Raw genomic sequence first — 18,672 nt, 5'->3', positions numbered from 1 at the left:
ACTTTATTATATATATTAAGACTATTTATATAATATCAATTTTCTTTAATAAATTCTTCTTTAATAGTAAAAACGCTTTCTTCTTTAGCTAAATAAGACTTAATCTTATCTACTTCTTTAGAAGTAATAAGAAATTTACTTATAAAGCTTTTAATAAGATCTAATATTAATATATACTTATTTAAAGTTAAAATTACTTAAACCTACTAAAGTCTTTAAAAAGAATACTAGTTTTAATTAAGTATTTATTAATACTTTCTAAAATAGTAGATAAAGATTTACTTATACTACTATTATCTAGTAGAAATAAGTACTCTAAATTTATATTTGCTTTACGTATTAAAGCTAAAATAGTATATTAGTTTAAGTAAAATAATAAGAATAAAGTTAAAAGTGCTATAAATTTTAATAGCTAACTAAGTTATACTATAGTTATACTTTTATTATCATTTCTAGTGAATATTCTATTTTTAGTAATAGTAATTACTAGATTACTATAGTAATTACTATTACTAGAGCTAAAAAGTTGCATAGTAATAGTAATTACTATTACTATAGTAAACGGCAACCCTGGTCGGATTGTTTATTATAGGGGCTGTGCGCGTAAGCGAGCCTCTACGTAATCCTTCCTAATCGGGACTAGCCACCTTCTTCCTGGAAAGGAAGGCTGATCTGCTCGTATGACAAACCTTTTCTAAGGTGCGGCACAGTCCTTCATACAACACCGTACGTGGATTCAACTCCGGCTTTTCTACTTTCATACGCGTGCTCACGCCGTTACTTATAGCGTTCCTATATCCAAATAGCCATCGTCTCACATATCGCTCGATCGTCTCTATCTCGCGGCGTTGCTAGGAGATTTCAATCGTTTCTTCCCTGCCCGTGGAATCCTTTCCGCACGATGGCGATCAATAATTCGAATCCGCGACACCAGCCGTGCTATGTTTTGCACGACCACGGAATGCCTTGCGTAGTTTGGTTCGAGGATGCTGTCGCGTACTATGGCGTCCCAACAGTTGTGTTCGACTTACACGTACTTGTATCAGACATTGAGACAGCTGCACAGGTGCTTATCCAAAATGGATGGACCCTCGTTCCGCAAGAGAAGGGCAAAATTGGAAATGCAAACGTAGATTACGCACAGCGTCGTCTAACACCACCATCTCAAGATAGTCACGACGCAGAACTATCTAAGCCTCACCCGCACACCTCCATACCGCCACCACCAAGTACGAAACCTCCGGGACCAACAACTACTGTCCTTCTTCCAGCTGCAGACTGGAATTTCAACCTTGAAGAATATGCCCCAGAAAATACAAAAACCCTGGTCACCACCATCTTTCCTCCAATAGCAGGCTTATTAGACGCTTTGATCGACAGCCTATTAGATTGCCCCTCCAATAATGATATACTTCAAACCCATATCGCCCTTCAAATCGCCTATCTGTATGACTGGGCGCCCGTGCTGCAAGACCGGGCGTTTGCAGAACGCTTGATGTATGAGCATCGTCAGTATCATTTCGATGTCCTGTCTGGAATGAGCCATGGCACTGTACCGTTCATCTCTCATCAACGTAATGTTCGAGAAGCATTACGGCAAAGGACACATGAGCTTCAAGAATGCTCCGCTCTCGACAACAAAGCCTTGTTTAGTGGAGAAAGGGAGGCACAACTGTTAGCCTCAATGCATAATCCTTTCCCTGAAAAGGAGGAAGATTGGAAAGAAGAAGATGGCTGGGAAGTTTATAACCATTTGGAGAAGATTGAAGGCGTGGCGAATGGCTACACCAAACCAGGCGACTTGGAGGATATCAATAGGCAAGGGGCTTAAGGGCTTTGGTAGCATGAAAACACTTCCCTAAGGGTCCAACATGGGATGGGAGAGGGGGTGCAGTGTTATGTAGCTAAGTGCCTATTCCAGCACCGGCTAGTCACTCGACGAACAATTTTAACGTCACCGCTACGCTATGTATAGCTCACGCTGTTTTATAAGACTTAGAAACTTCTTCTACTCTATAATAGATCCTCCCCTTTTAAGGACTCTCAACCATAATGCAGACCAGGAAGCCGCCACCACCAGTCATACGCTACCTTAATTCCAACACTGACTCTGTACGGGCCCATGACTGATCATCTGACAGTCCGAACCTCGAGGGTGTGCTCGAGGCCTCAGAACGAACCTGTTAATAGGGAATGTTAACTTGAAGAATTGGAATTTGGGGAAATGAGACCCACCTGTCTGGAAATTGTATCTCGCACTCGTCCAGTACTCCGCGCCAGTGTATGTCGCGATAAACCACTCAACAAATTCCTTAGTGGCATTTGGGACATCCTGGGCTGTTGGGAAGGCATTGTTAGTTGCCAACCACCGGAGAAGGAACTTGATGTCCGCGGCATCGGACACTTTCTTGGCCTCAGTTGGTCGTCCCAAGATAGAGCGGCATTTCGAATTCAGTATGAGCACTGGGCTGAGAATCTTGATGGAGGCACTACCAATGGTGATCGTATGGGTGGGTGTATCTGCATTGAAGGTTTCCCGGAAAAGGGCAGGAGGGGAGACGATTTCGATTTCTACAGGCGGAGAGGTCCTGTAGTGGGTGTGACGGGTCCTTGGGTCGACAATGAAATGGGCTGGGGCAGCTGCTAGGATCGTTCGCGCAGCTGCTACGGCGCCCTGGGGAACGACGAAGTCGACATCCTCTGTCGTTCGGGTAGATCCTAGGAGCTTAACTGCAGCACCGCCAACAATAGCATATTTGTTGTTTCCGAGAAATGCTGCAAGAGCTTCACTGTGTTTCAGCGTGTAACGCACGGCCTTGCGCAACGCACGGTTCCGCGCGAAGCTGTCAAAACTTCAACCACCTCTCTCTCAACTAATATGGGCAGTATTAAGGCCGCTTTAGAGTTGCTAAAATTGCTAAAACCTAGAGAATTACTAAATTATGCTGCAGTAGCTAGGCAGTATAGTGTTAATTAATCTACACTTTTAAGGCGTTACTAACACGTTACCTGCCTGCGTGCAGAGAAACTTAAAAATTAGCAACTACTTAGCCTAGTGCAGGAGAAAGAGCTAGTAGAGTACATTAATAGGCTTTACACAAGAGGTCTATTCTTTTTAAGATAGATAATTTAAAATTTTGTAATAAAAATAAGTAGTAGGTAAGCTAGTAAAAGCTAGGTTAATTAATTTATTAAGAGGCACTTTATTAACTTATTATTTTAATAGACATCTAGCATAGATGCTGCGTGTAATAAAGCTAACTTAGCATTTAAGTACTTACTATATTTTAAGCTTGTACACAAAAAAATTAAGCAATATAGCATAGAACTATAGCATACCTATAATATAGATAAAAAAGGCTTTTTAATTAAAGTACTATTAAAAATAAAGTAAATCTTCTTTAGACAGTAGTATAAGTAAGGTATTAAGTAGCAGCTTATATAAGATAGTAATTACAAGTAGATTATAATAATAGCCTACATCTACGCTAATAGTAGCTCTCTTACACCTATACTAATCTACTAAGCTGTTTTTAACTATATATAAAACTCTTAGCTATAGGATTTTAACTTTTTTAAGTATTAAGCTTTCTTTACTTTATTACTTATAAGTTAGATAAATAATAAACTAGGCCTAGTATAGCTTAAACATATGTTTAATTATAAAACTAAAGTAAAAGTATAATAAGTGTACTAACTTTTATTTTTAAATAGCTATAAATTACATGTTTTAATAAAGTTTATTAAGTACTATAATAATAATAAGATCCTTCTAGCTGTATACCTGCTGCATGCAACCTATATACTATAGCCTTTTAATATCTGCATGTTTAAACCTCTCTTGTTAGCTTACTTAGCTAAGCTAGCTAGCTTTATAGATAGATGCTAAGAACTATTATTAATTAAGAAAAAAGACTTCTACAGCATGTTTAATAAAGCCTAGAAAATGTTCTTTAAGTATAAAACTATTTTTAGTGCTTTTAAAGTAACTAGTTTATTACTATTTAAGCTATAAGTAGTCTTAGATTAATTTTACTATAAGTAGAAGAAGTAACTATTCTCTAGTAAAAGCAATAGCTTAGCGCTTAGTGTAAAGGATTAAAAGAAAGTTAAAGGCCTTTTAAATAAAGTTATTAGTAATTTTTATAAAAAAGATATATAAAAGCTTAAGAAAACTATCTAGTTATTTTTAGTGCATTACATTCTTCTCTAGCGTAAGCTTAAGCAGGTTAAAGATGCGCTAATTAATAAGAAGAAGCGCTGCTAGTGTAGTAAGCCTCTCCTACTAAAAGCACCTCTAGAATATTATAGTAGTGTAACTTTTTAGTCCCTAAATAAGGTCTAAAAAGCATGTAATTATTAAGTATAAAGAAATGCTAAAAAGAAAGCTCTATAGCTTTAAAAATAAAAAAAGGTAAAGTGTAAAAAAGTAAAGAAAGCTAAAAAGGCGCGCGCAGTTAAAAGAAAAAGGCATAAAGTAGTAATAGCAAAGAAGGCTTACCTGTAGGAGCTTAAGACAAAAGCAGCTTAATAAGAGGAGGTAAAGCTTACCTAGTAGGTTAATTAACAGCTTAAAAATAACCTCTAGCAAGCAACAAAGGGTAAGCAGAAAGCTCCTACGCCTATTACTAGTACGCTAGAGGATTTTAATAATAATGTAGCATTAAATAAAGAGAGAGAGCTAGCATTAGGCAGGACTTAACATAGTAGGCAAATTAACCTTCCTATAAGGTATTGCATATAAATTATTGCTAGGAATAGAATCTATAGCATTTAATTAGTATTATAACAAAAAATCTATATAATCTATAATTTGTGTAAGTCTTTAGAGCTTTAAAAGTAAAAGGCGCGGATTGCCAAAATTGTTCATTACGCGAGGCTGTGCATTACGCGCTAAAACATGGTACAAGCTGCAAGAATTTGCTCCGGAGTCGGCTTTTCGGTCGACGACGACACGGGGCCGGGTCTAACGACAGGAGGCAAAATGATACGAAAAGGTAGTGATGGGTAGATGTTGGGATTGTAGTATTTGCTGGAAAGTCAAAACAGAATCTGCGAAGGCAGCGCTTTTTATACCCCTATTGTCTAGTTGGATGTAAAAGCGGCCTAACATTTCTTTCAGCCTCCCCATGAATCAAAAAAATTCAACAACGTATCATTCTCACGGAAAGATATCCCTCCGGGTTGAGATATGCGCGCGCTATGTCAAACGGCGGTCATTCAGATACCAGGGTGGTCGATTGGTGGTGGAGTATGCGGCGAGGAGGAATCGGGGCGGCACAGTTCTTAGTCTTGCATGGGCTCAGGAGGGGGCATATGGCAAACGACTCGACAAGGGAGCGAGATCTAAAAAAAGTGGAATGAGTGTATTGTATAGTCTGAGGAGCTTAATAGAGCTCTGAGCTGACTATATACTGTACGAGATAGGAGCTATGCCTAATGAGTGAATAGTGCATGGGTATGATATCGCGTGAGACACGTGCGACACACACCCCCAGCTTTAACAAAGTAAATACTAAAGCAAAGCTGTACAAAAATTAATAATAAACTGCTAGCGTACAGTAGTGCACATAAAAGTGCAAACAGCAAAAGAGAAGTTAGTAGGCTTAGGCTTTAAAGCTAATGTTAGTAGAGTAAGCCTTTAGGGCGTTACTTAGGCAGATAAAGCCTAGTTCTTTAATAAAGCCTAGTGCAAAGGCATAATACTAGCAAGACAGTTTAATAATAATTTAAATAAGTGCAGTAGCGTGTTGTTAACGCCTTGTTCTACTTTCTCCCTTTATAATGTTTAATTTATTAATAGCAGCTGTGTTTCTAGTAAGACCTAGTCTAGTAGAGTGCCTAAGCTGTTTATAAGGGACAAAGTTAGGTCCTTTAAGAATGTCCTAAGACTTATAATTAGTTACAGCTATATGCTAAGTAGTTCTAGCTTACTTAAAGTAATTATTATTAGACTTAAAGTCTATAGCTATGTTACTTATTTATAAATAAACCTTAATAACTAATAGTGTTTTATTATTAAAGCTATTATTTAGTGTGTTACTAAAGTTATTTTAAAATACTAAATTAATATTAGTTTCTTTTTTTAAGTTAACTTTTAAAATAGTTTCTAAAGTTATATTAGAAGAGAGTAGATAATAGAGAGAGCCTAGCTAGCGCTTTTTATGCAGCTAATTACTAAGTCTATTATTGCGCTTTTTAAGCTGTAAAAGCTTTTTTATAAAATTAATATAATTTTTATTATTTAAAGTATAGTGTTACATAACAGGTTACTTTTTATTATTTAAGTAAAAGTGTTACTATGTAAGGTCTTTAGTAGTTATAACTATTAGTAAAATAAATTTAATAAATAAATTTTTTATGTATAATACTAAAGCCTAGTAGCCTTTAGTTTAAGTAGTGTAGTAAATTAGTAATTAAGTGCTATTATAAAGTTATTTTTAGAGTTAAAGTGTATATCTTATTTTTTAAAAAAAGATATAAGACTAGTAAATATACTAAAAATATAAGCTATATTATTTAGGTTTATCTTAGTAGGTCCTCTAGAACTCTTAACAGTAAGCATAACTATACTCTATGCTAGTATAAGAAGATGTTAGCTGCTAGCCTTAAGTTAGTTTAAAAAAAATAAGCTCTAAGTCTATTAGAAGTTAGCTAGATTATTATAAACATAGATATCTACTTTAAAATTTAAAATTTATAAGTGCTAAAAAGATTTTTTTTTTATTTAGCTTTATAGCATGTTTTTTGCTTATAAAGTTTATTATAAAGCTTATAAAAGTAGCTACTAATTACTTAGTGCTAGTTAAAGCATTAAGTAAATTCTAGTTAGTAAAATTATTAAGTTTTTATATTTTAAAAATTATATTTAGGTTTAGACTAGGTTAAAACTATAAGCTTTAATTATATAATTAAGTTATATAACTAAATAATTAAGTTAGCTAATAATAGTTACTATTATTACTACTTTTTTTATGTTTACTTTATCTACTGTGTTTTCTTTCTTAGTTTAGTTAGTTTTTTAGTAAAGAAAAGTTTTTATTTTTAAACTACTTAGCTTCTACTTTAAGCTAAAAATTACTAATTATGCGCTTATTATATTTTTACTAGAGAAAAGTAAAGATCTAGAACTTTTTAAGTCTTAATTAAAAATTATTAATTTTATAGTTTTTAAATTTATAGTAACTTTTATAAAAGTTATATGTAAACTGCTGTTACTGTTCTAGTGTAAATAAGTGTCTTTAGTATATAGTAAAACTGCTAACGTACCTAACGGGTTAGCTGGCCACACAGGTTGGCCGGCCACTTTTGCTAAGCCTATACTAAAACCACCCTATTCTAGTGCAAAACAGCCTACTTTAGCCCTGTATAAAGCAATACAACATAGGATATTATTTAGAGTCTACTTCTACTACTTACTTACATGTACGCAAGTTATGCCTAGTTTAATTACACTACTTATATTGCCTTTAACTTAGCTTACCTTCTTTAGCGCGCACTTATATCTTTAGCTTCTTCCTATTACTACACGCTCTAAACTCTTTTAGAGTAGTTAGACAAGCTCTATTCTTAACTATTAAAGTCTTTTTTACTTAAATCTACTTTTTTTTATATAATCTATGTTACGTAGCAGCTTTATTTACTGCTTAAAGCTTTATAATCTTCTTTTATGCTAATACTAGCCTATATATAATAATTACTACTCTCTTTAAAACTTTTTTAAAGGCCTTTACTATAGATATTAGTAAGCTATTTATATACCTTTAAATTTTTACTTTTATAAGTGTTAATTATAACCTAAATTTAAAAGTATTACTTAGAGTTTATAACTACTAGGGCTTATTTATACTTAACAACTACTTTCTTTTTAAGCTTAGTTAGATTCCTTAATTTAAGCTAGCATTCTACTTATAAAGGCTGTCTAGCGCGTTAATTGCTTAGTGTTATGTAAGAGATATTATAGATAGCTATAGCGCGTTATAAGGAAAGTTTTAAGTTTTATTTAAGAGCTTAAAGAGTAAGCTATATTTAATGTTCTTTAGAAGATTTAATCTAGTATTGTTATTAAGGCATTATGTAGATAGGTAGAGTTTAGTAGAGGCTTAGCAAAAGTAGCCGGCGAACCTGTGTAGCCGGCTAACCTGTTAGGTACGTTATAAGTAACGCTAGGTTACTAAGTTAGCTATAATTATTACTAATTTTAAAAAACTCTAGACCACTAGTAAGAAAATTAAGTAAATCGTTATTAGTTTATTTATACTAAACTAGAATTAATTAGATAGCTGCTGCGCATCTAAGGTTTATGTCTAAAATTACTAACATAAAGTTATAGTGTAGTTAATATTCTATTACATTTAGTAAGTAGACTAATTTAGCATTAATATATATATTTTTATATGCTATAATTTATTAGTTTTATTTTATTTTTAATAACTACTTTCTTACATAGTTATATGTAGTTTATGCACTCTGTTTAAGCTACTTATTAAAGAGTTTTAGGATTACCTTTAAAGTTTTTAGCTTTTTATAAATTATGTCTTTATCTTTAATAATAAAGTAGTTTAATGTGTTAATAGTGCTTTTAATAAGCATATAAATATTTAATAGAGCTTTATGTTAAGCTTAGAATAACTTAAAATTATTATAGTAGTCTTTACACACTATTATATAGCATTACTAATTATTAAGGTTTAGGTTAAAGACTATAGGGTTAGGACTAAGCTAGGTGCTACCTGTATAAAACTTTGTAACCTTAGGCCTCTGTAGTATAGTGTTAACTAGGAGATTTTCTAGTAAGAGATCTAAATTAATATACTTCTAGACATATTCTCTAGTTGCTTATGTCTTAATGTAACTAAACTAGAGCTGCTAGTTGCTCTTTTTAGTAAGCTGAATAAAGGCATTAATGTTTAAAGTTATCTTTATGTGTTAATAAAATAGAACAAAAAGGTTGTCCAGTTAATTAGGCTTAGCTAGTAAGCAATCTATAATTAGTATGTTTTAGAGTAGACAGAAGGTTATTGTCTAGTTAATTAGGCTTAGTTAGTAAGCAATTTATAAATAATATAGGTGGAAGAGACAGAGTGTTATTGTCTAGTTAATTAGGCTTAGTTAGTAAGCAATCTGTAATTAATATGTTTTAGAATAGACAGAGGGTTATTGTCTAGTTAATTAGGCTTAGTTAGTGAGCACTCTGTGATTGTTATGTTTTGGAATGGACAGAGGGTTATTGTCTAGTTGATTGGGCTTAGTTAGTAGGCACTCTGTGATTGTTATGTTTTAGAATAGACAGAGGGTTATTGTCTGGTTAATTAGGCTTAGTTAGTGAGCAATCTGTGATTAATATGTTTTAGTATAGACAGAGGGTTATTGTCTGTTTAATTAGGCTCAGCTGGTGAGGAATCTGTGATTAATATGTGTTAAGGTTCGCAGGGCCCTAAAGCTAGATGCAAAAGCTAACTGTGCAGTGGTGACTAGAGTACTAGTCAGGAGCGCGACTCTGGGCTTATAACTCTTGCATGGGCTCAGGAGGGGGCATATGGCAAACAACTCGACAAGGGAGCGAGATCTAAACAAAGTGGAATGAGTGTATTGTATGGTCTAAGGAGCTCGATAGAGCTCTGAGCTGACTATATACTGTACGAGATAGGAGCTATGCCTAATGAGTGAATAGTGCAGTGCATGGGTATGATATCGCGTGAGACACGTGCGACACTTAGCATCGAAGCTAACTCTACATCTTCGCGCGACCAAGATCAACGCCACATTTACCGCCTCAAGCTCAGAGAAGCAAGCTGTACCCCAGTCGTTTTCTAAACTTGCGGCACCTTGTTCTACTAAGAAGCGCGCGCGTTGTCCCCAAGTTTCATTGCTTTTGGGCTGCCGCAGATCTATTGTCGTTGAAGTCGTTTTTTTTTTTTCGACTACGGCGTAGCTGCTGGCTTGTCCAACGACTTAGATGTCATGAAAGCACTATTCGAAACACGAGTAAATTTTTGGAATTGGGAAGTGGAGTAAATGTCAGACAAGTTCTGATACTCGACGCCTTGAATAGACGCAGTCTCCTGACTTTGCTGCTTGTCAAGCAGATCGATAGCAAGACCTAGGGGTTTCGAGACTCACCGTAAAGCCCCACAGATCTAATTCATTTACCTGGAGAATAAGCCGCGCGCGTGCGTTGTGGCTCCTTGCCATCGTAGTCTGCTAAGATATTGCTTCGTACCAATGCTCAAAGTGGTCACTGTGCAGCTATCCAACATAATAAATAGCCGGTGCTGTATCCCTCATTTACCCCCAGAGAATAATCTAATAGTTCAATCCATACAGATATTATTGCCCTTCTCAAGATTCAGGAGAGACCACTTCGATATGGGTAAAACTACTCGCATGCGTAAGTTTTGGCTACACACTTTTGCTCTATGAATTCTGCATTAACTCACGAATCAGAAAATATTGACTATCGCATCTGGATTTATCTCCTTCCTATTCCCACACTCCTCTTCTATGGTAGCACCCCAATATTTCTCGATGGTTACATGTCAGCTAAACTACGCCTAGGATTATGTCTTACTGGATGCGTGTCCAATTCCCCAGGAATACAAAACATATTTGCAGTCAAACTGGAGCCAAGAAATGGTATATCTTCTATGGCTTTCACAGTTTCAGAATTACGAATAAACTACTTTGGTATTACTTACCTTACCTGGATTTTATATGCAGTACTAATCTCTAAGTAGGCATCTGCGCTTCCACATCAGACAGATTGGTCTGCCAATCTAGCTCCGGCAAGACGGCCGATAGCCTTCTCCGATTTATATTCGACGCGAATGCCAACAACGGAACTGATGTATCAGGCGATCTAGACCTGGTCTTCTTCGCTTTCACCCTACAATCAAAGATTATTCTTTGCCTGCTGGCCGCCGCCGGCGTCTTGCTTGTCATTGGTCTACTTGTAGCCTTGATACTGAAACGACATCTTAAAGCGACACAAACAGGCAACTCGAACACAGAAAAGCGTAGACAATCACTCAGACTTGCTGCTCTGGCAATTATCTGGACTTCTGTTGGACTTGCTCTGGCATCGGCAATAACGATCAGCCAGGTGACTGCTACAATGCAGTACGTCACCCAGATGGGATCCGTGTCAACAATCCAGATTACAGCCGGACAGATCTTGAATGTCCTTCAATGGCTTATATTCTCGTTATCGGCTTTGTTTGCGGCGGGGATATCAAGTATATTCAAAAGGCAGGGAGGCGTGGCCGGGTCGGCTGGTTCGGCAGCCTCTGGAACAACCACCCATGTCCATTGCCCACCCTCCATGGGCAATATCTACGCCGCCACATGTGCAAATAGCCTGATTTTTGGTCTTATAATAGCTGCCAGGCTGCTCTAGCTTTAAAGTGCTGCAGAGCTGCATTATAATTGCTATTACGTTGCTGGGAACGCACTGTATGGCTGCTAGGTACCTCTCTATAAATGTCATAGTGTGACAGAAGTATACTGTGCTCGCACAGTATCCTAATAATGCAGTAAATTACAGAATAATGTATTAAATTGCAACAAGAAGCAGCAAATTGCAGAATAATGCAGCAAATTGCAACAAAACGCAGCAAATTGCAGAATAATGCAGCAAATTGCAACAAAACGCAGTATATTGCAGAACAATACAGTAAATTGCAGAACAATGCAGTAAATTGCAACAAGACGCAGCATATTGCAGAACAATGCAGCAAATTACAACAAGACGCAGCAAATTGTAGAATAATGCAGAATAGAATCTCTGCTTAGCAGCTATAACTATCTAAACACTAATTAATTAACTCTTGTAACAATAACTATATACAATACTAGGACTACAAAACTAGGGGCGATTGCTCTCCTTCTGAGCGACTCTGAGATGCTTGCAGAGCTGGTCCAGCAAGACCCTCTGCTGCTGCTGCTGCTGGCTCACCTGCCACATGGCCGCCTCCTTGCTAGTCCTCCGCGCCTGCGCGATGCGCCTAATCTCCTTAATAACCTTAAGCTGTAGAGAGTACTACTGCAGCTTACTCTAACAACCTAACCTTTACTTGTTCCCCCAGCGCCTGTCTAGCTTAGCGATAGAAGGCTGGCCCTGCAGGCCTACTGTCTATTCGCGCTAGAGATCCTCCACAGTCCTCACAGCGCGGCACATGCGATGCTTTGGTGCAGGTTCTAGCTCAGGCGCAAGCTCAAGTGCTGCTGGCAGAGGCGATGGGCTAGGCGAGCGCGCAGACGGCGTAGGCGCGATGCTGGCTTGGGCAGAGGTATACCTGCTTGAATCTACGTCTGCCAGCGACGGCGGCGCAGCTGCTGTGTGCCTGAGTGGAGGTGGTGGCAGCAGCAGACCGCCCTGCGCCTGCGACGCCTCCAGGCGGAACATAAGGCTGCCAGACGTGAGCACCTGCAGCTGCTAAGACTGTAATCTCTGCAGCTCGCGCACGTGATTAAGCTCCTCCTTAAGCTCCCTCTTAAGCTCCCTTATCCGCTGCTTGTTCTAGGCATCTAGCGCTTAGAGCTGGTTAGCAAGCAGGGGTATTGCCTGGTACAGGACTGACAGCTAACTAGGAGCTGCCTCTGCGTCAAGAGACGCGTTGATGTCCTAAGCGAAGGCGGCGTACGCCCTGTGCTGGAACACTGGGTGGTTCCACACAGGGTGGCTAGGGAAGCGCTGGCGCAGCGCAGCTGAGTCCTAGAGGATCACCTCTCTGAGGTAGAGCAGCAGGCTCGTAAGGCCCCCTGCGGCTAGGTTGTTAATCTAGCTAGCGTGCAGGCTAAAGCGGCCCTTCCACGCATTAAGCTCTAGCTAGATAAGAGACAGGAGCTTGTCTAGAGGCGCGACAGCTGCGCAAGGGATCTTAAAGCAGCCTATCTGCAGCAGATAGCCAGCTATAGACCTTATAAACTTCTGCGGCAGTAAGTTAAGGTAGCAGCTAACTATTTACTCCTAATTCTACCTGCCTGCTTACTAAATCTAATCCTTACTAACCCCTTTAAGCTCTGCTAGCTTAGCTGCTCTACTGCGTAGGAGGTAAGTCTTCTTCTAAGATAAGATCCCAGCGTAACTGTACGCCTTCGCGACCTGGTCGCGCTAGGAGTTATAGGAGAAGGCTGCTGTACAATTGCCCGTGCTGGCCTTAATTAGCTGTATGCGGTACTAGGCTAAGCGCTCACTAAAGTCAGGAAAGGGCTTGTCGCCTAGGTCCCAGCAATAGAGCAGGTAGAAGGCTAGGCTGCTAAGCATGCAGAGGATTAGCTTCCTGTGCCGCAGCGCGCCTATTGTCTTAAGCTGGCTGTGCTAGTTCTGCTTGCTTGCGCGGGTGGTAAATATTAGGGGCATGCAGCGCGTAGGGCCCTCCCCCTTAAACTTAAAGGTGAACAGGTCTAAAATCTCTGCAGAACAGCGGTCGCCTCCGCGCGTGAGCATGTAGTGGCCCAGCATGAGATTGACTAGCGTACGGAAGTGACACTCTACTGTTGCTAAGGACAAGCTCGCGTCTGCGCTATGTGTCCACAGCTCGCTACAGAGCCGCTTAAACTCGTCCTCAGTGTAGCCGTCAAGCAGCGTGTCTCTGCCCTTGTCAGCGTACTGCTCTTAATCTCGCTAGGCATCCCTGCGCTGCAGAGACCTAAGGTACTCCCTTACACTGTCTACGCGCGGCGATGGGTGGCTGTTTATGCCTAGCGCCTTCTGCTCTCGCCAGAGGTTAGTAATAGCTGTGATGTAGGCGCGAACTAAGCGCTAGGCAAGACGCGTCTTGTCTTAGAGGACGTCGCTCCCTACCTTGCAAGACCTAGTCCTTAAGGGCTAGTTTGCAACCTCCTTAACTAGGAAGAGCAGCAGCTTCTCCTTTATAACAGTGCTGCTGTTGTGGTACTGCTTCCTCTCGCAGAACGCCTAGACGCAGGAGTTAGCACAGACACAGACACACAGATAGGCAGGCAGGCGGGCGAGAATACTACCTTGAATTCCTCCTGCTTTAGAACATAGACCTAGTGCGTATTCTCTAGTCGCTGCTTGCGAATTGTAGCTAGGATATAGTGCGCATTAGCGCGCAGCTTAGCGTTGTTCGCGATGTTGACGTCTGCGCGCTCGCAACGCGCCCTGCGCTGTAGACCCATGCTCGCGCCCCCTGAGTGAGTGTGTACAGTGAGGGAGGGTATATACAGCAGCAAGCAGCGCACGCTGAAACTCGGGCTCGGGATGAAGGTGAGGGCAGGGCCTGGCCTGCCCTAGGGCCTCTCCATCCATACATATATATGTGTGTGTGTGTGTGTGTATAGTACAGGAGCCATCAGCGGCGGGCTCAGCAGGCGGCCGGTGCATTAGGAGATGTCCACCGCACGGGCGCGAGAGCCGGGGGTAGACATCCGCAGACGCCCGCAGGAGGCGATTGGTCGTGTCAGATATGCGCACCTACTGTCAAGACAGGAGGAACGTTTGACGAAAGCTGCTACATAGTACGAGCAATAAGCTCGAACAGTATGTTGCTGCAAATTGCAGCATTTTGCAGCATTTTGCAGCATGTTGCAGCAAATTGCAGCATTTTGCAGCATGTTGCAGCAAATTGCAGCATTTTGCAGCATGTTGCAGCAAATTGCAGCAAATTGCAGCATGTTACAGCATTTTGCAGCAAATTGCAGCATGTTACAGCATTTTGCAGCAAATTGCAGCATGTTGCAAGCTGGTCGCGCATAGGGCTAGTGCGCGAGGGACTCGGATCGGCAGAACAAAAAGCCGAGCAACACGAGTAGAGCAGAAAAAGCATTAATAAATGAACACAATCAATACAATCAATCAATCATCCCATACATCATATCCAAACCCATCATTCATCTCAGGAAGCCCAGAAACAGTGCTTTAATCTGACAATTAAGAGTCTCAGTGCCTCCATCGATACAAAATGGCCACCCAGCCTCCTCGAGACGCGACAGTCGTCCTTCGAGACCACACCGACTACAGAGCCTGGATGATGCAGCTGCAATCGAGATGTGTAGCGCACGGCATCTGGCCGCAAGTGGATCCTAAGTTGACCATCCAAATGATCTCCAAACCAAGAGCTCCAGAGATGCCGCTAATAGCTGAGTTTTCACCAGCCTCCAACGTCGAAACGCCTACGCACCTGAACAAGCTATCGACAAGCGGTGTTAGAGCCTTTAAAGAAGCTATTAAATACTACAAGATTAAGGCTAACAAGTATAAGAGTAACAGACATAATTATAAAAAAGAGTAATTAAGCCTTTAACAGATTATTGTCTTTATCTAGTTAATAGTTAGCCCGCATCTGCAGCGTACATGCTGTTCCCTAGATTAACTACTTAAATAGTGGATTACAAACCTTAAAGCTACAGTAGGTGTTAATAACTAATTTAAATAAGAACGTGTGTGTAACTAATATAATGCATCTCTAAAGCTGCTAAGAAACGCAAGCATATAGGACCTGTAGCTAGCAGAGTATGACTACGCTGCCACAGAAGCAGAGACACAAAATGTTCTAGAAACAACGTAGTTTAATGCTGTAGCAAAGGACTTTCTAACTACTATAAATAAAGTTGCCCCTTATTAGTCTATAACCTTTTAGGAAAGCAGACAGTTCGCACTAGACATAAATTAAAAAGAAATAATAAAGTGCTTTTAAAAACATATAATGTTAAATTATCTAATATGTATAAAAAAGCATAAAGCTGCCTTTACAATAGATAACTTATTATACTTTACTAAAAGTAAAAAAACTACCTAGGGCACAAATAGAAACGCCTGTAGTGCAAAAGTTATAATGTTAAGAAAATAGAGTAGACCTTAACATTAATGTTATTAAAAAGATAACAGAAAGTTATTCTTAAGCTAGAAACCTGCTAAAATAGAAGGCACTAAATGTCCTACATGTAGACACATCTATGCATTAAAGGACTACTTTTATGTCTATCTAGACAGAGCACTAGACTAGTAGATGCTAAATAAAAGAGTTAAAAAGCTTATAGCATTAAAGTGTAAGCACAACTTAGAATTTTAAGGCCTACTAAAAAGGCAGCATAGACATAATTTAAAGATACTAATTCTAAAGAGTTTATATACACTTATACTAGAGATATAAAAAGACTAACTTAAAAGCTAGAAAGTATTAAGAGTTAAGGTAGCTACATTACTAGCTATAGTTAATTTAAACTAGAATAGATATCTACTAAGAGAATTATTTATCCTTAACTTAGGCTTAACATGCTACATTATAAATAATTTTAATTAAATCTATAACTATTATTTACTAACACTAGAAAACTTTATCTAGTCTAGAAACTCTTATGTATAGATTTAAAGCTACAGATTAATTACACTAAGCTTAAAAAGTAAGCATAGAACATATAGTTAAGCATACAGTCTTGTACTACATAACACTGCACTGTGCCTAGACCTGCTGTGCAACCTAGTCTTGTTCTGCCTACTGTAACAGAAAGGAATCTAGTAGAACACACAAGCAGAGCTAACTGCTTTAAAGGCCTTAGATAAGATAATAATTAAAGATCTTATAAAGATCTATAGCTAATAGGTGTTAGAGTACTATCTACTATAAAAGAGCTTATATTATATACACATAATTAACACAAGAACTAAACATAGTCTATAAAAGGCATTAGTAGAGCTATAGCATAAGCGTCTAGGACACTCTAGACTAGCTACACTTTAACACCTTATATAGTAAGCTAAGGGGGTGTAAATTAAAGAAATTATAACAGTTTAATGTAACTTATATAGCAAAGCTAAGATATAATAATAAATTAGCTGCACACTACAAATTAGCAACAGTAGACCTAGTAAGAAACTATTAATTAATTTCTATGCATATAAAGCATAAAGCATTATAAAAGAGCAAAGTTAAATGCTAATTACTAATAAGTATTCTAGCCTTTAGTAGGACCTCTACTTTAAAGATAATAAGCTTACTAAATTAATTATTAAAGCTTTTATAATCTTTATTCTCTTTCTAAAGAACTATTATAACATTACTATAAAAGTTATTAAAGCTAATAATAAGATTATAATAGTAAAACTAGAGGTAAAACGCTAGCTAGCATTACATAGAATAACTGTTAAGCCTTTAGCACTAGATACATAAGCCTAGAATAGAGAAGCTAAACGCTTAAAGGGTGTAAACAAGGAGAAGTTATAGGCTATACAACTAGATGCTAACCTACTATAGAATGTATAGCCATACATTACTAAAGCAGGCGTATACCTATATAATTAAACGCTAAACTATGCTAACAACTAGAAGACACTATATAAGATCTTCTTTACATAAGTAGCTTTAAATAATAAAGTTGTTATATTAATCTAAAAGCTAAGCTTTACACATTTAAAAGCTTATAGCTATAAAGCATTTATAATAACTAATAACACACATTAAAATAAATCTAAGCTATAAAGGCTAGACTTAAAGGCGTAGATTAGATATCTAGTTAAGTACTAATTATTAAACATCTACTATGTATAGATACTACTGCTAGTAAAAGTAATCTATACACATAATATTATTTTTAATAAACACTTAATTTTTAGCAGTAAGCCTAAAGACCTAATAAATAACTTTATGTATAACATAGTAAAGAAAATTACTATATATATTAGAATAATTAAGCTTCTAACACCTAGTTATTAGCTAAAGATAAAGTTATTCTATAAAGATAACACTATAAATAATATATTAAATTTTAATAAAGTAGACCTACTAGGCTACTATTAAGAAAAGAAGATTAGAGATAACTATTTATCTTCTCTAAACACTCTGCCACCTGTAGCATTGCTTATGCAGTTAATAGCTAGAGCAGCACTAAAGCTAAGCTAAATAGAGTTGCTAAAGACTATACTATAGGCTGTAGCCTTTATAGCTAGCATAAAATCTAAAAGTGTAGAAAAGCATAGTAGTAAGACACTAGATAAAGCAGCATTAATAAAAATGCTATTTAAAAGAAAGACACCTTATAAAAGCTAGCTGCTACTTCTACTATTAACTTAAAAGTAACTAAAGAAGTACCCTCTACATAAGATGTTTAAGGCAGCAGAAAGAACACACCTAGACAGTTATTAGATAATAAAATCCTAAACAGAGGTCTAGATAAAGCTAATTAAGGCAGCTAGACAGCAGATTCTAGATTATATGTAGGTGTACACCTATAAGCTTAATAAGCACTATAGATTACAAAAATGTAAGGCGCAACTAGTAGTCTACAGCAATTAATAAAGAAACATTACTACATAAGATACCTATGCTGCTACCCTAGTAAGACGCTTATTTTAAATGCTAATAGTAATATCTGTACACTTTAACCTAGAGCTTAAATAATACAATGTAACTAACATGTTTATACATGCAGCAATTAACTGCAATATCTACATGCAGATGCTAAAAGGCTATTAGAAACTAGGTATAATACTAAAGCTTTAAAAAGCACTATATAGCTTATAAATTTTTTCTCTACTTTAGTAACACTATTTTATAATAACCTTTAAAAGCTTTAAGTTTTTAGCTGTTCTATATAAACCTTACTGCATAACTAAAGCTAGAATATTTGTCTTTTTTTACATAAACAACCTTATTGTTGCGTACAGAAAAAGCTCTAAAGTAGATGCACAGCGTGTAGTAGACTAGTTACAAA

At 37.7% G+C, this 18,672-nt stretch overlaps 5 protein-coding genes across 5 annotated transcripts; 2 read left to right on the top strand and 3 right to left on the bottom strand.

The window, feature by feature from the left end:
• Nucleotides 1–719: 719 nt before the first annotated feature.
• BDR25DRAFT_308063 (uncharacterized protein) lies at nucleotides 720–2,008 on the top strand. Its single transcript, XM_033690957.1, has one exon. The coding sequence runs from the start codon at nucleotides 902–904 to the stop codon at nucleotides 1,829–1,831; it is 930 nt and encodes a 309-aa protein (XP_033539782.1). The 5' UTR covers nucleotides 720–901; the 3' UTR covers nucleotides 1,832–2,008.
• An 84-nt stretch (nucleotides 2,009–2,092) lies between these two features.
• On the bottom strand, nucleotides 2,093–3,324 carry BDR25DRAFT_385324 (uncharacterized protein; the record flags this gene model as incomplete). The annotated part of the gene is made up of 2 exons (XM_033697927.1): nucleotides 2,093–2,784; nucleotides 3,282–3,324. The coding sequence occupies 2 exons, from the start codon at nucleotides 3,322–3,324 to the stop codon at nucleotides 2,093–2,095; spliced, it is 735 nt and encodes a 244-aa protein (XP_033539781.1).
• A 6,200-nt stretch (nucleotides 3,325–9,524) lies between these two features.
• BDR25DRAFT_363350 (uncharacterized protein) lies at nucleotides 9,525–10,388 on the bottom strand (the record flags this gene model as incomplete). Its single annotated transcript, XM_033696728.1, has 5 exons — nucleotides 9,525–9,608; nucleotides 9,643–9,953; nucleotides 9,986–10,117; nucleotides 10,153–10,227; nucleotides 10,325–10,388. 5 exons carry the CDS (start codon nucleotides 10,386–10,388, stop codon nucleotides 9,525–9,527), a joined length of 666 nt encoding a protein of 221 aa, XP_033539780.1.
• A 171-nt stretch (nucleotides 10,389–10,559) lies between these two features.
• Nucleotides 10,560–11,263, top strand: BDR25DRAFT_195266 (uncharacterized protein; the record flags this gene model as incomplete). Its single annotated transcript, XM_033684323.1, has 2 exons — nucleotides 10,560–10,686; nucleotides 10,734–11,263. Coding segments are annotated over 2 exons (657 nt in total), but the record flags the coding sequence as incomplete, so codon positions are not given.
• Nucleotides 11,264–11,863: 600 nt separating this feature from the next.
• BDR25DRAFT_363348 (uncharacterized protein) lies at nucleotides 11,864–14,547 on the bottom strand (the record flags this gene model as incomplete). The annotated part of the gene is made up of 18 exons (XM_033696727.1): nucleotides 11,864–11,981; nucleotides 12,072–12,130; nucleotides 12,164–12,341; nucleotides 12,370–12,407; nucleotides 12,464–12,517; nucleotides 12,586–12,657; nucleotides 12,725–12,746; nucleotides 13,103–13,151; nucleotides 13,195–13,280; nucleotides 13,401–13,592; nucleotides 13,650–13,762; nucleotides 13,841–13,918; nucleotides 13,949–14,051; nucleotides 14,104–14,153; nucleotides 14,206–14,253; nucleotides 14,308–14,326; nucleotides 14,367–14,437; nucleotides 14,503–14,547. 18 exons carry the CDS (start codon nucleotides 14,545–14,547, stop codon nucleotides 11,864–11,866), a joined length of 1,395 nt encoding a protein of 464 aa, XP_033539778.1.
• Nucleotides 14,548–18,672: the final 4,125 nt, after the last annotated feature.

Source organism: Lindgomyces ingoldianus (genome assembly GCF_010093535.1).
Source record: "Lindgomyces ingoldianus strain ATCC 200398 unplaced genomic scaffold BDR25scaffold_66, whole genome shotgun sequence".
In the NCBI taxonomy this organism is placed as follows: domain Eukaryota; kingdom Fungi; phylum Ascomycota; class Dothideomycetes; order Pleosporales; family Lindgomycetaceae; genus Lindgomyces; species Lindgomyces ingoldianus.
This window is presented reverse-complemented; position numbering and strand designations above follow the sequence as displayed.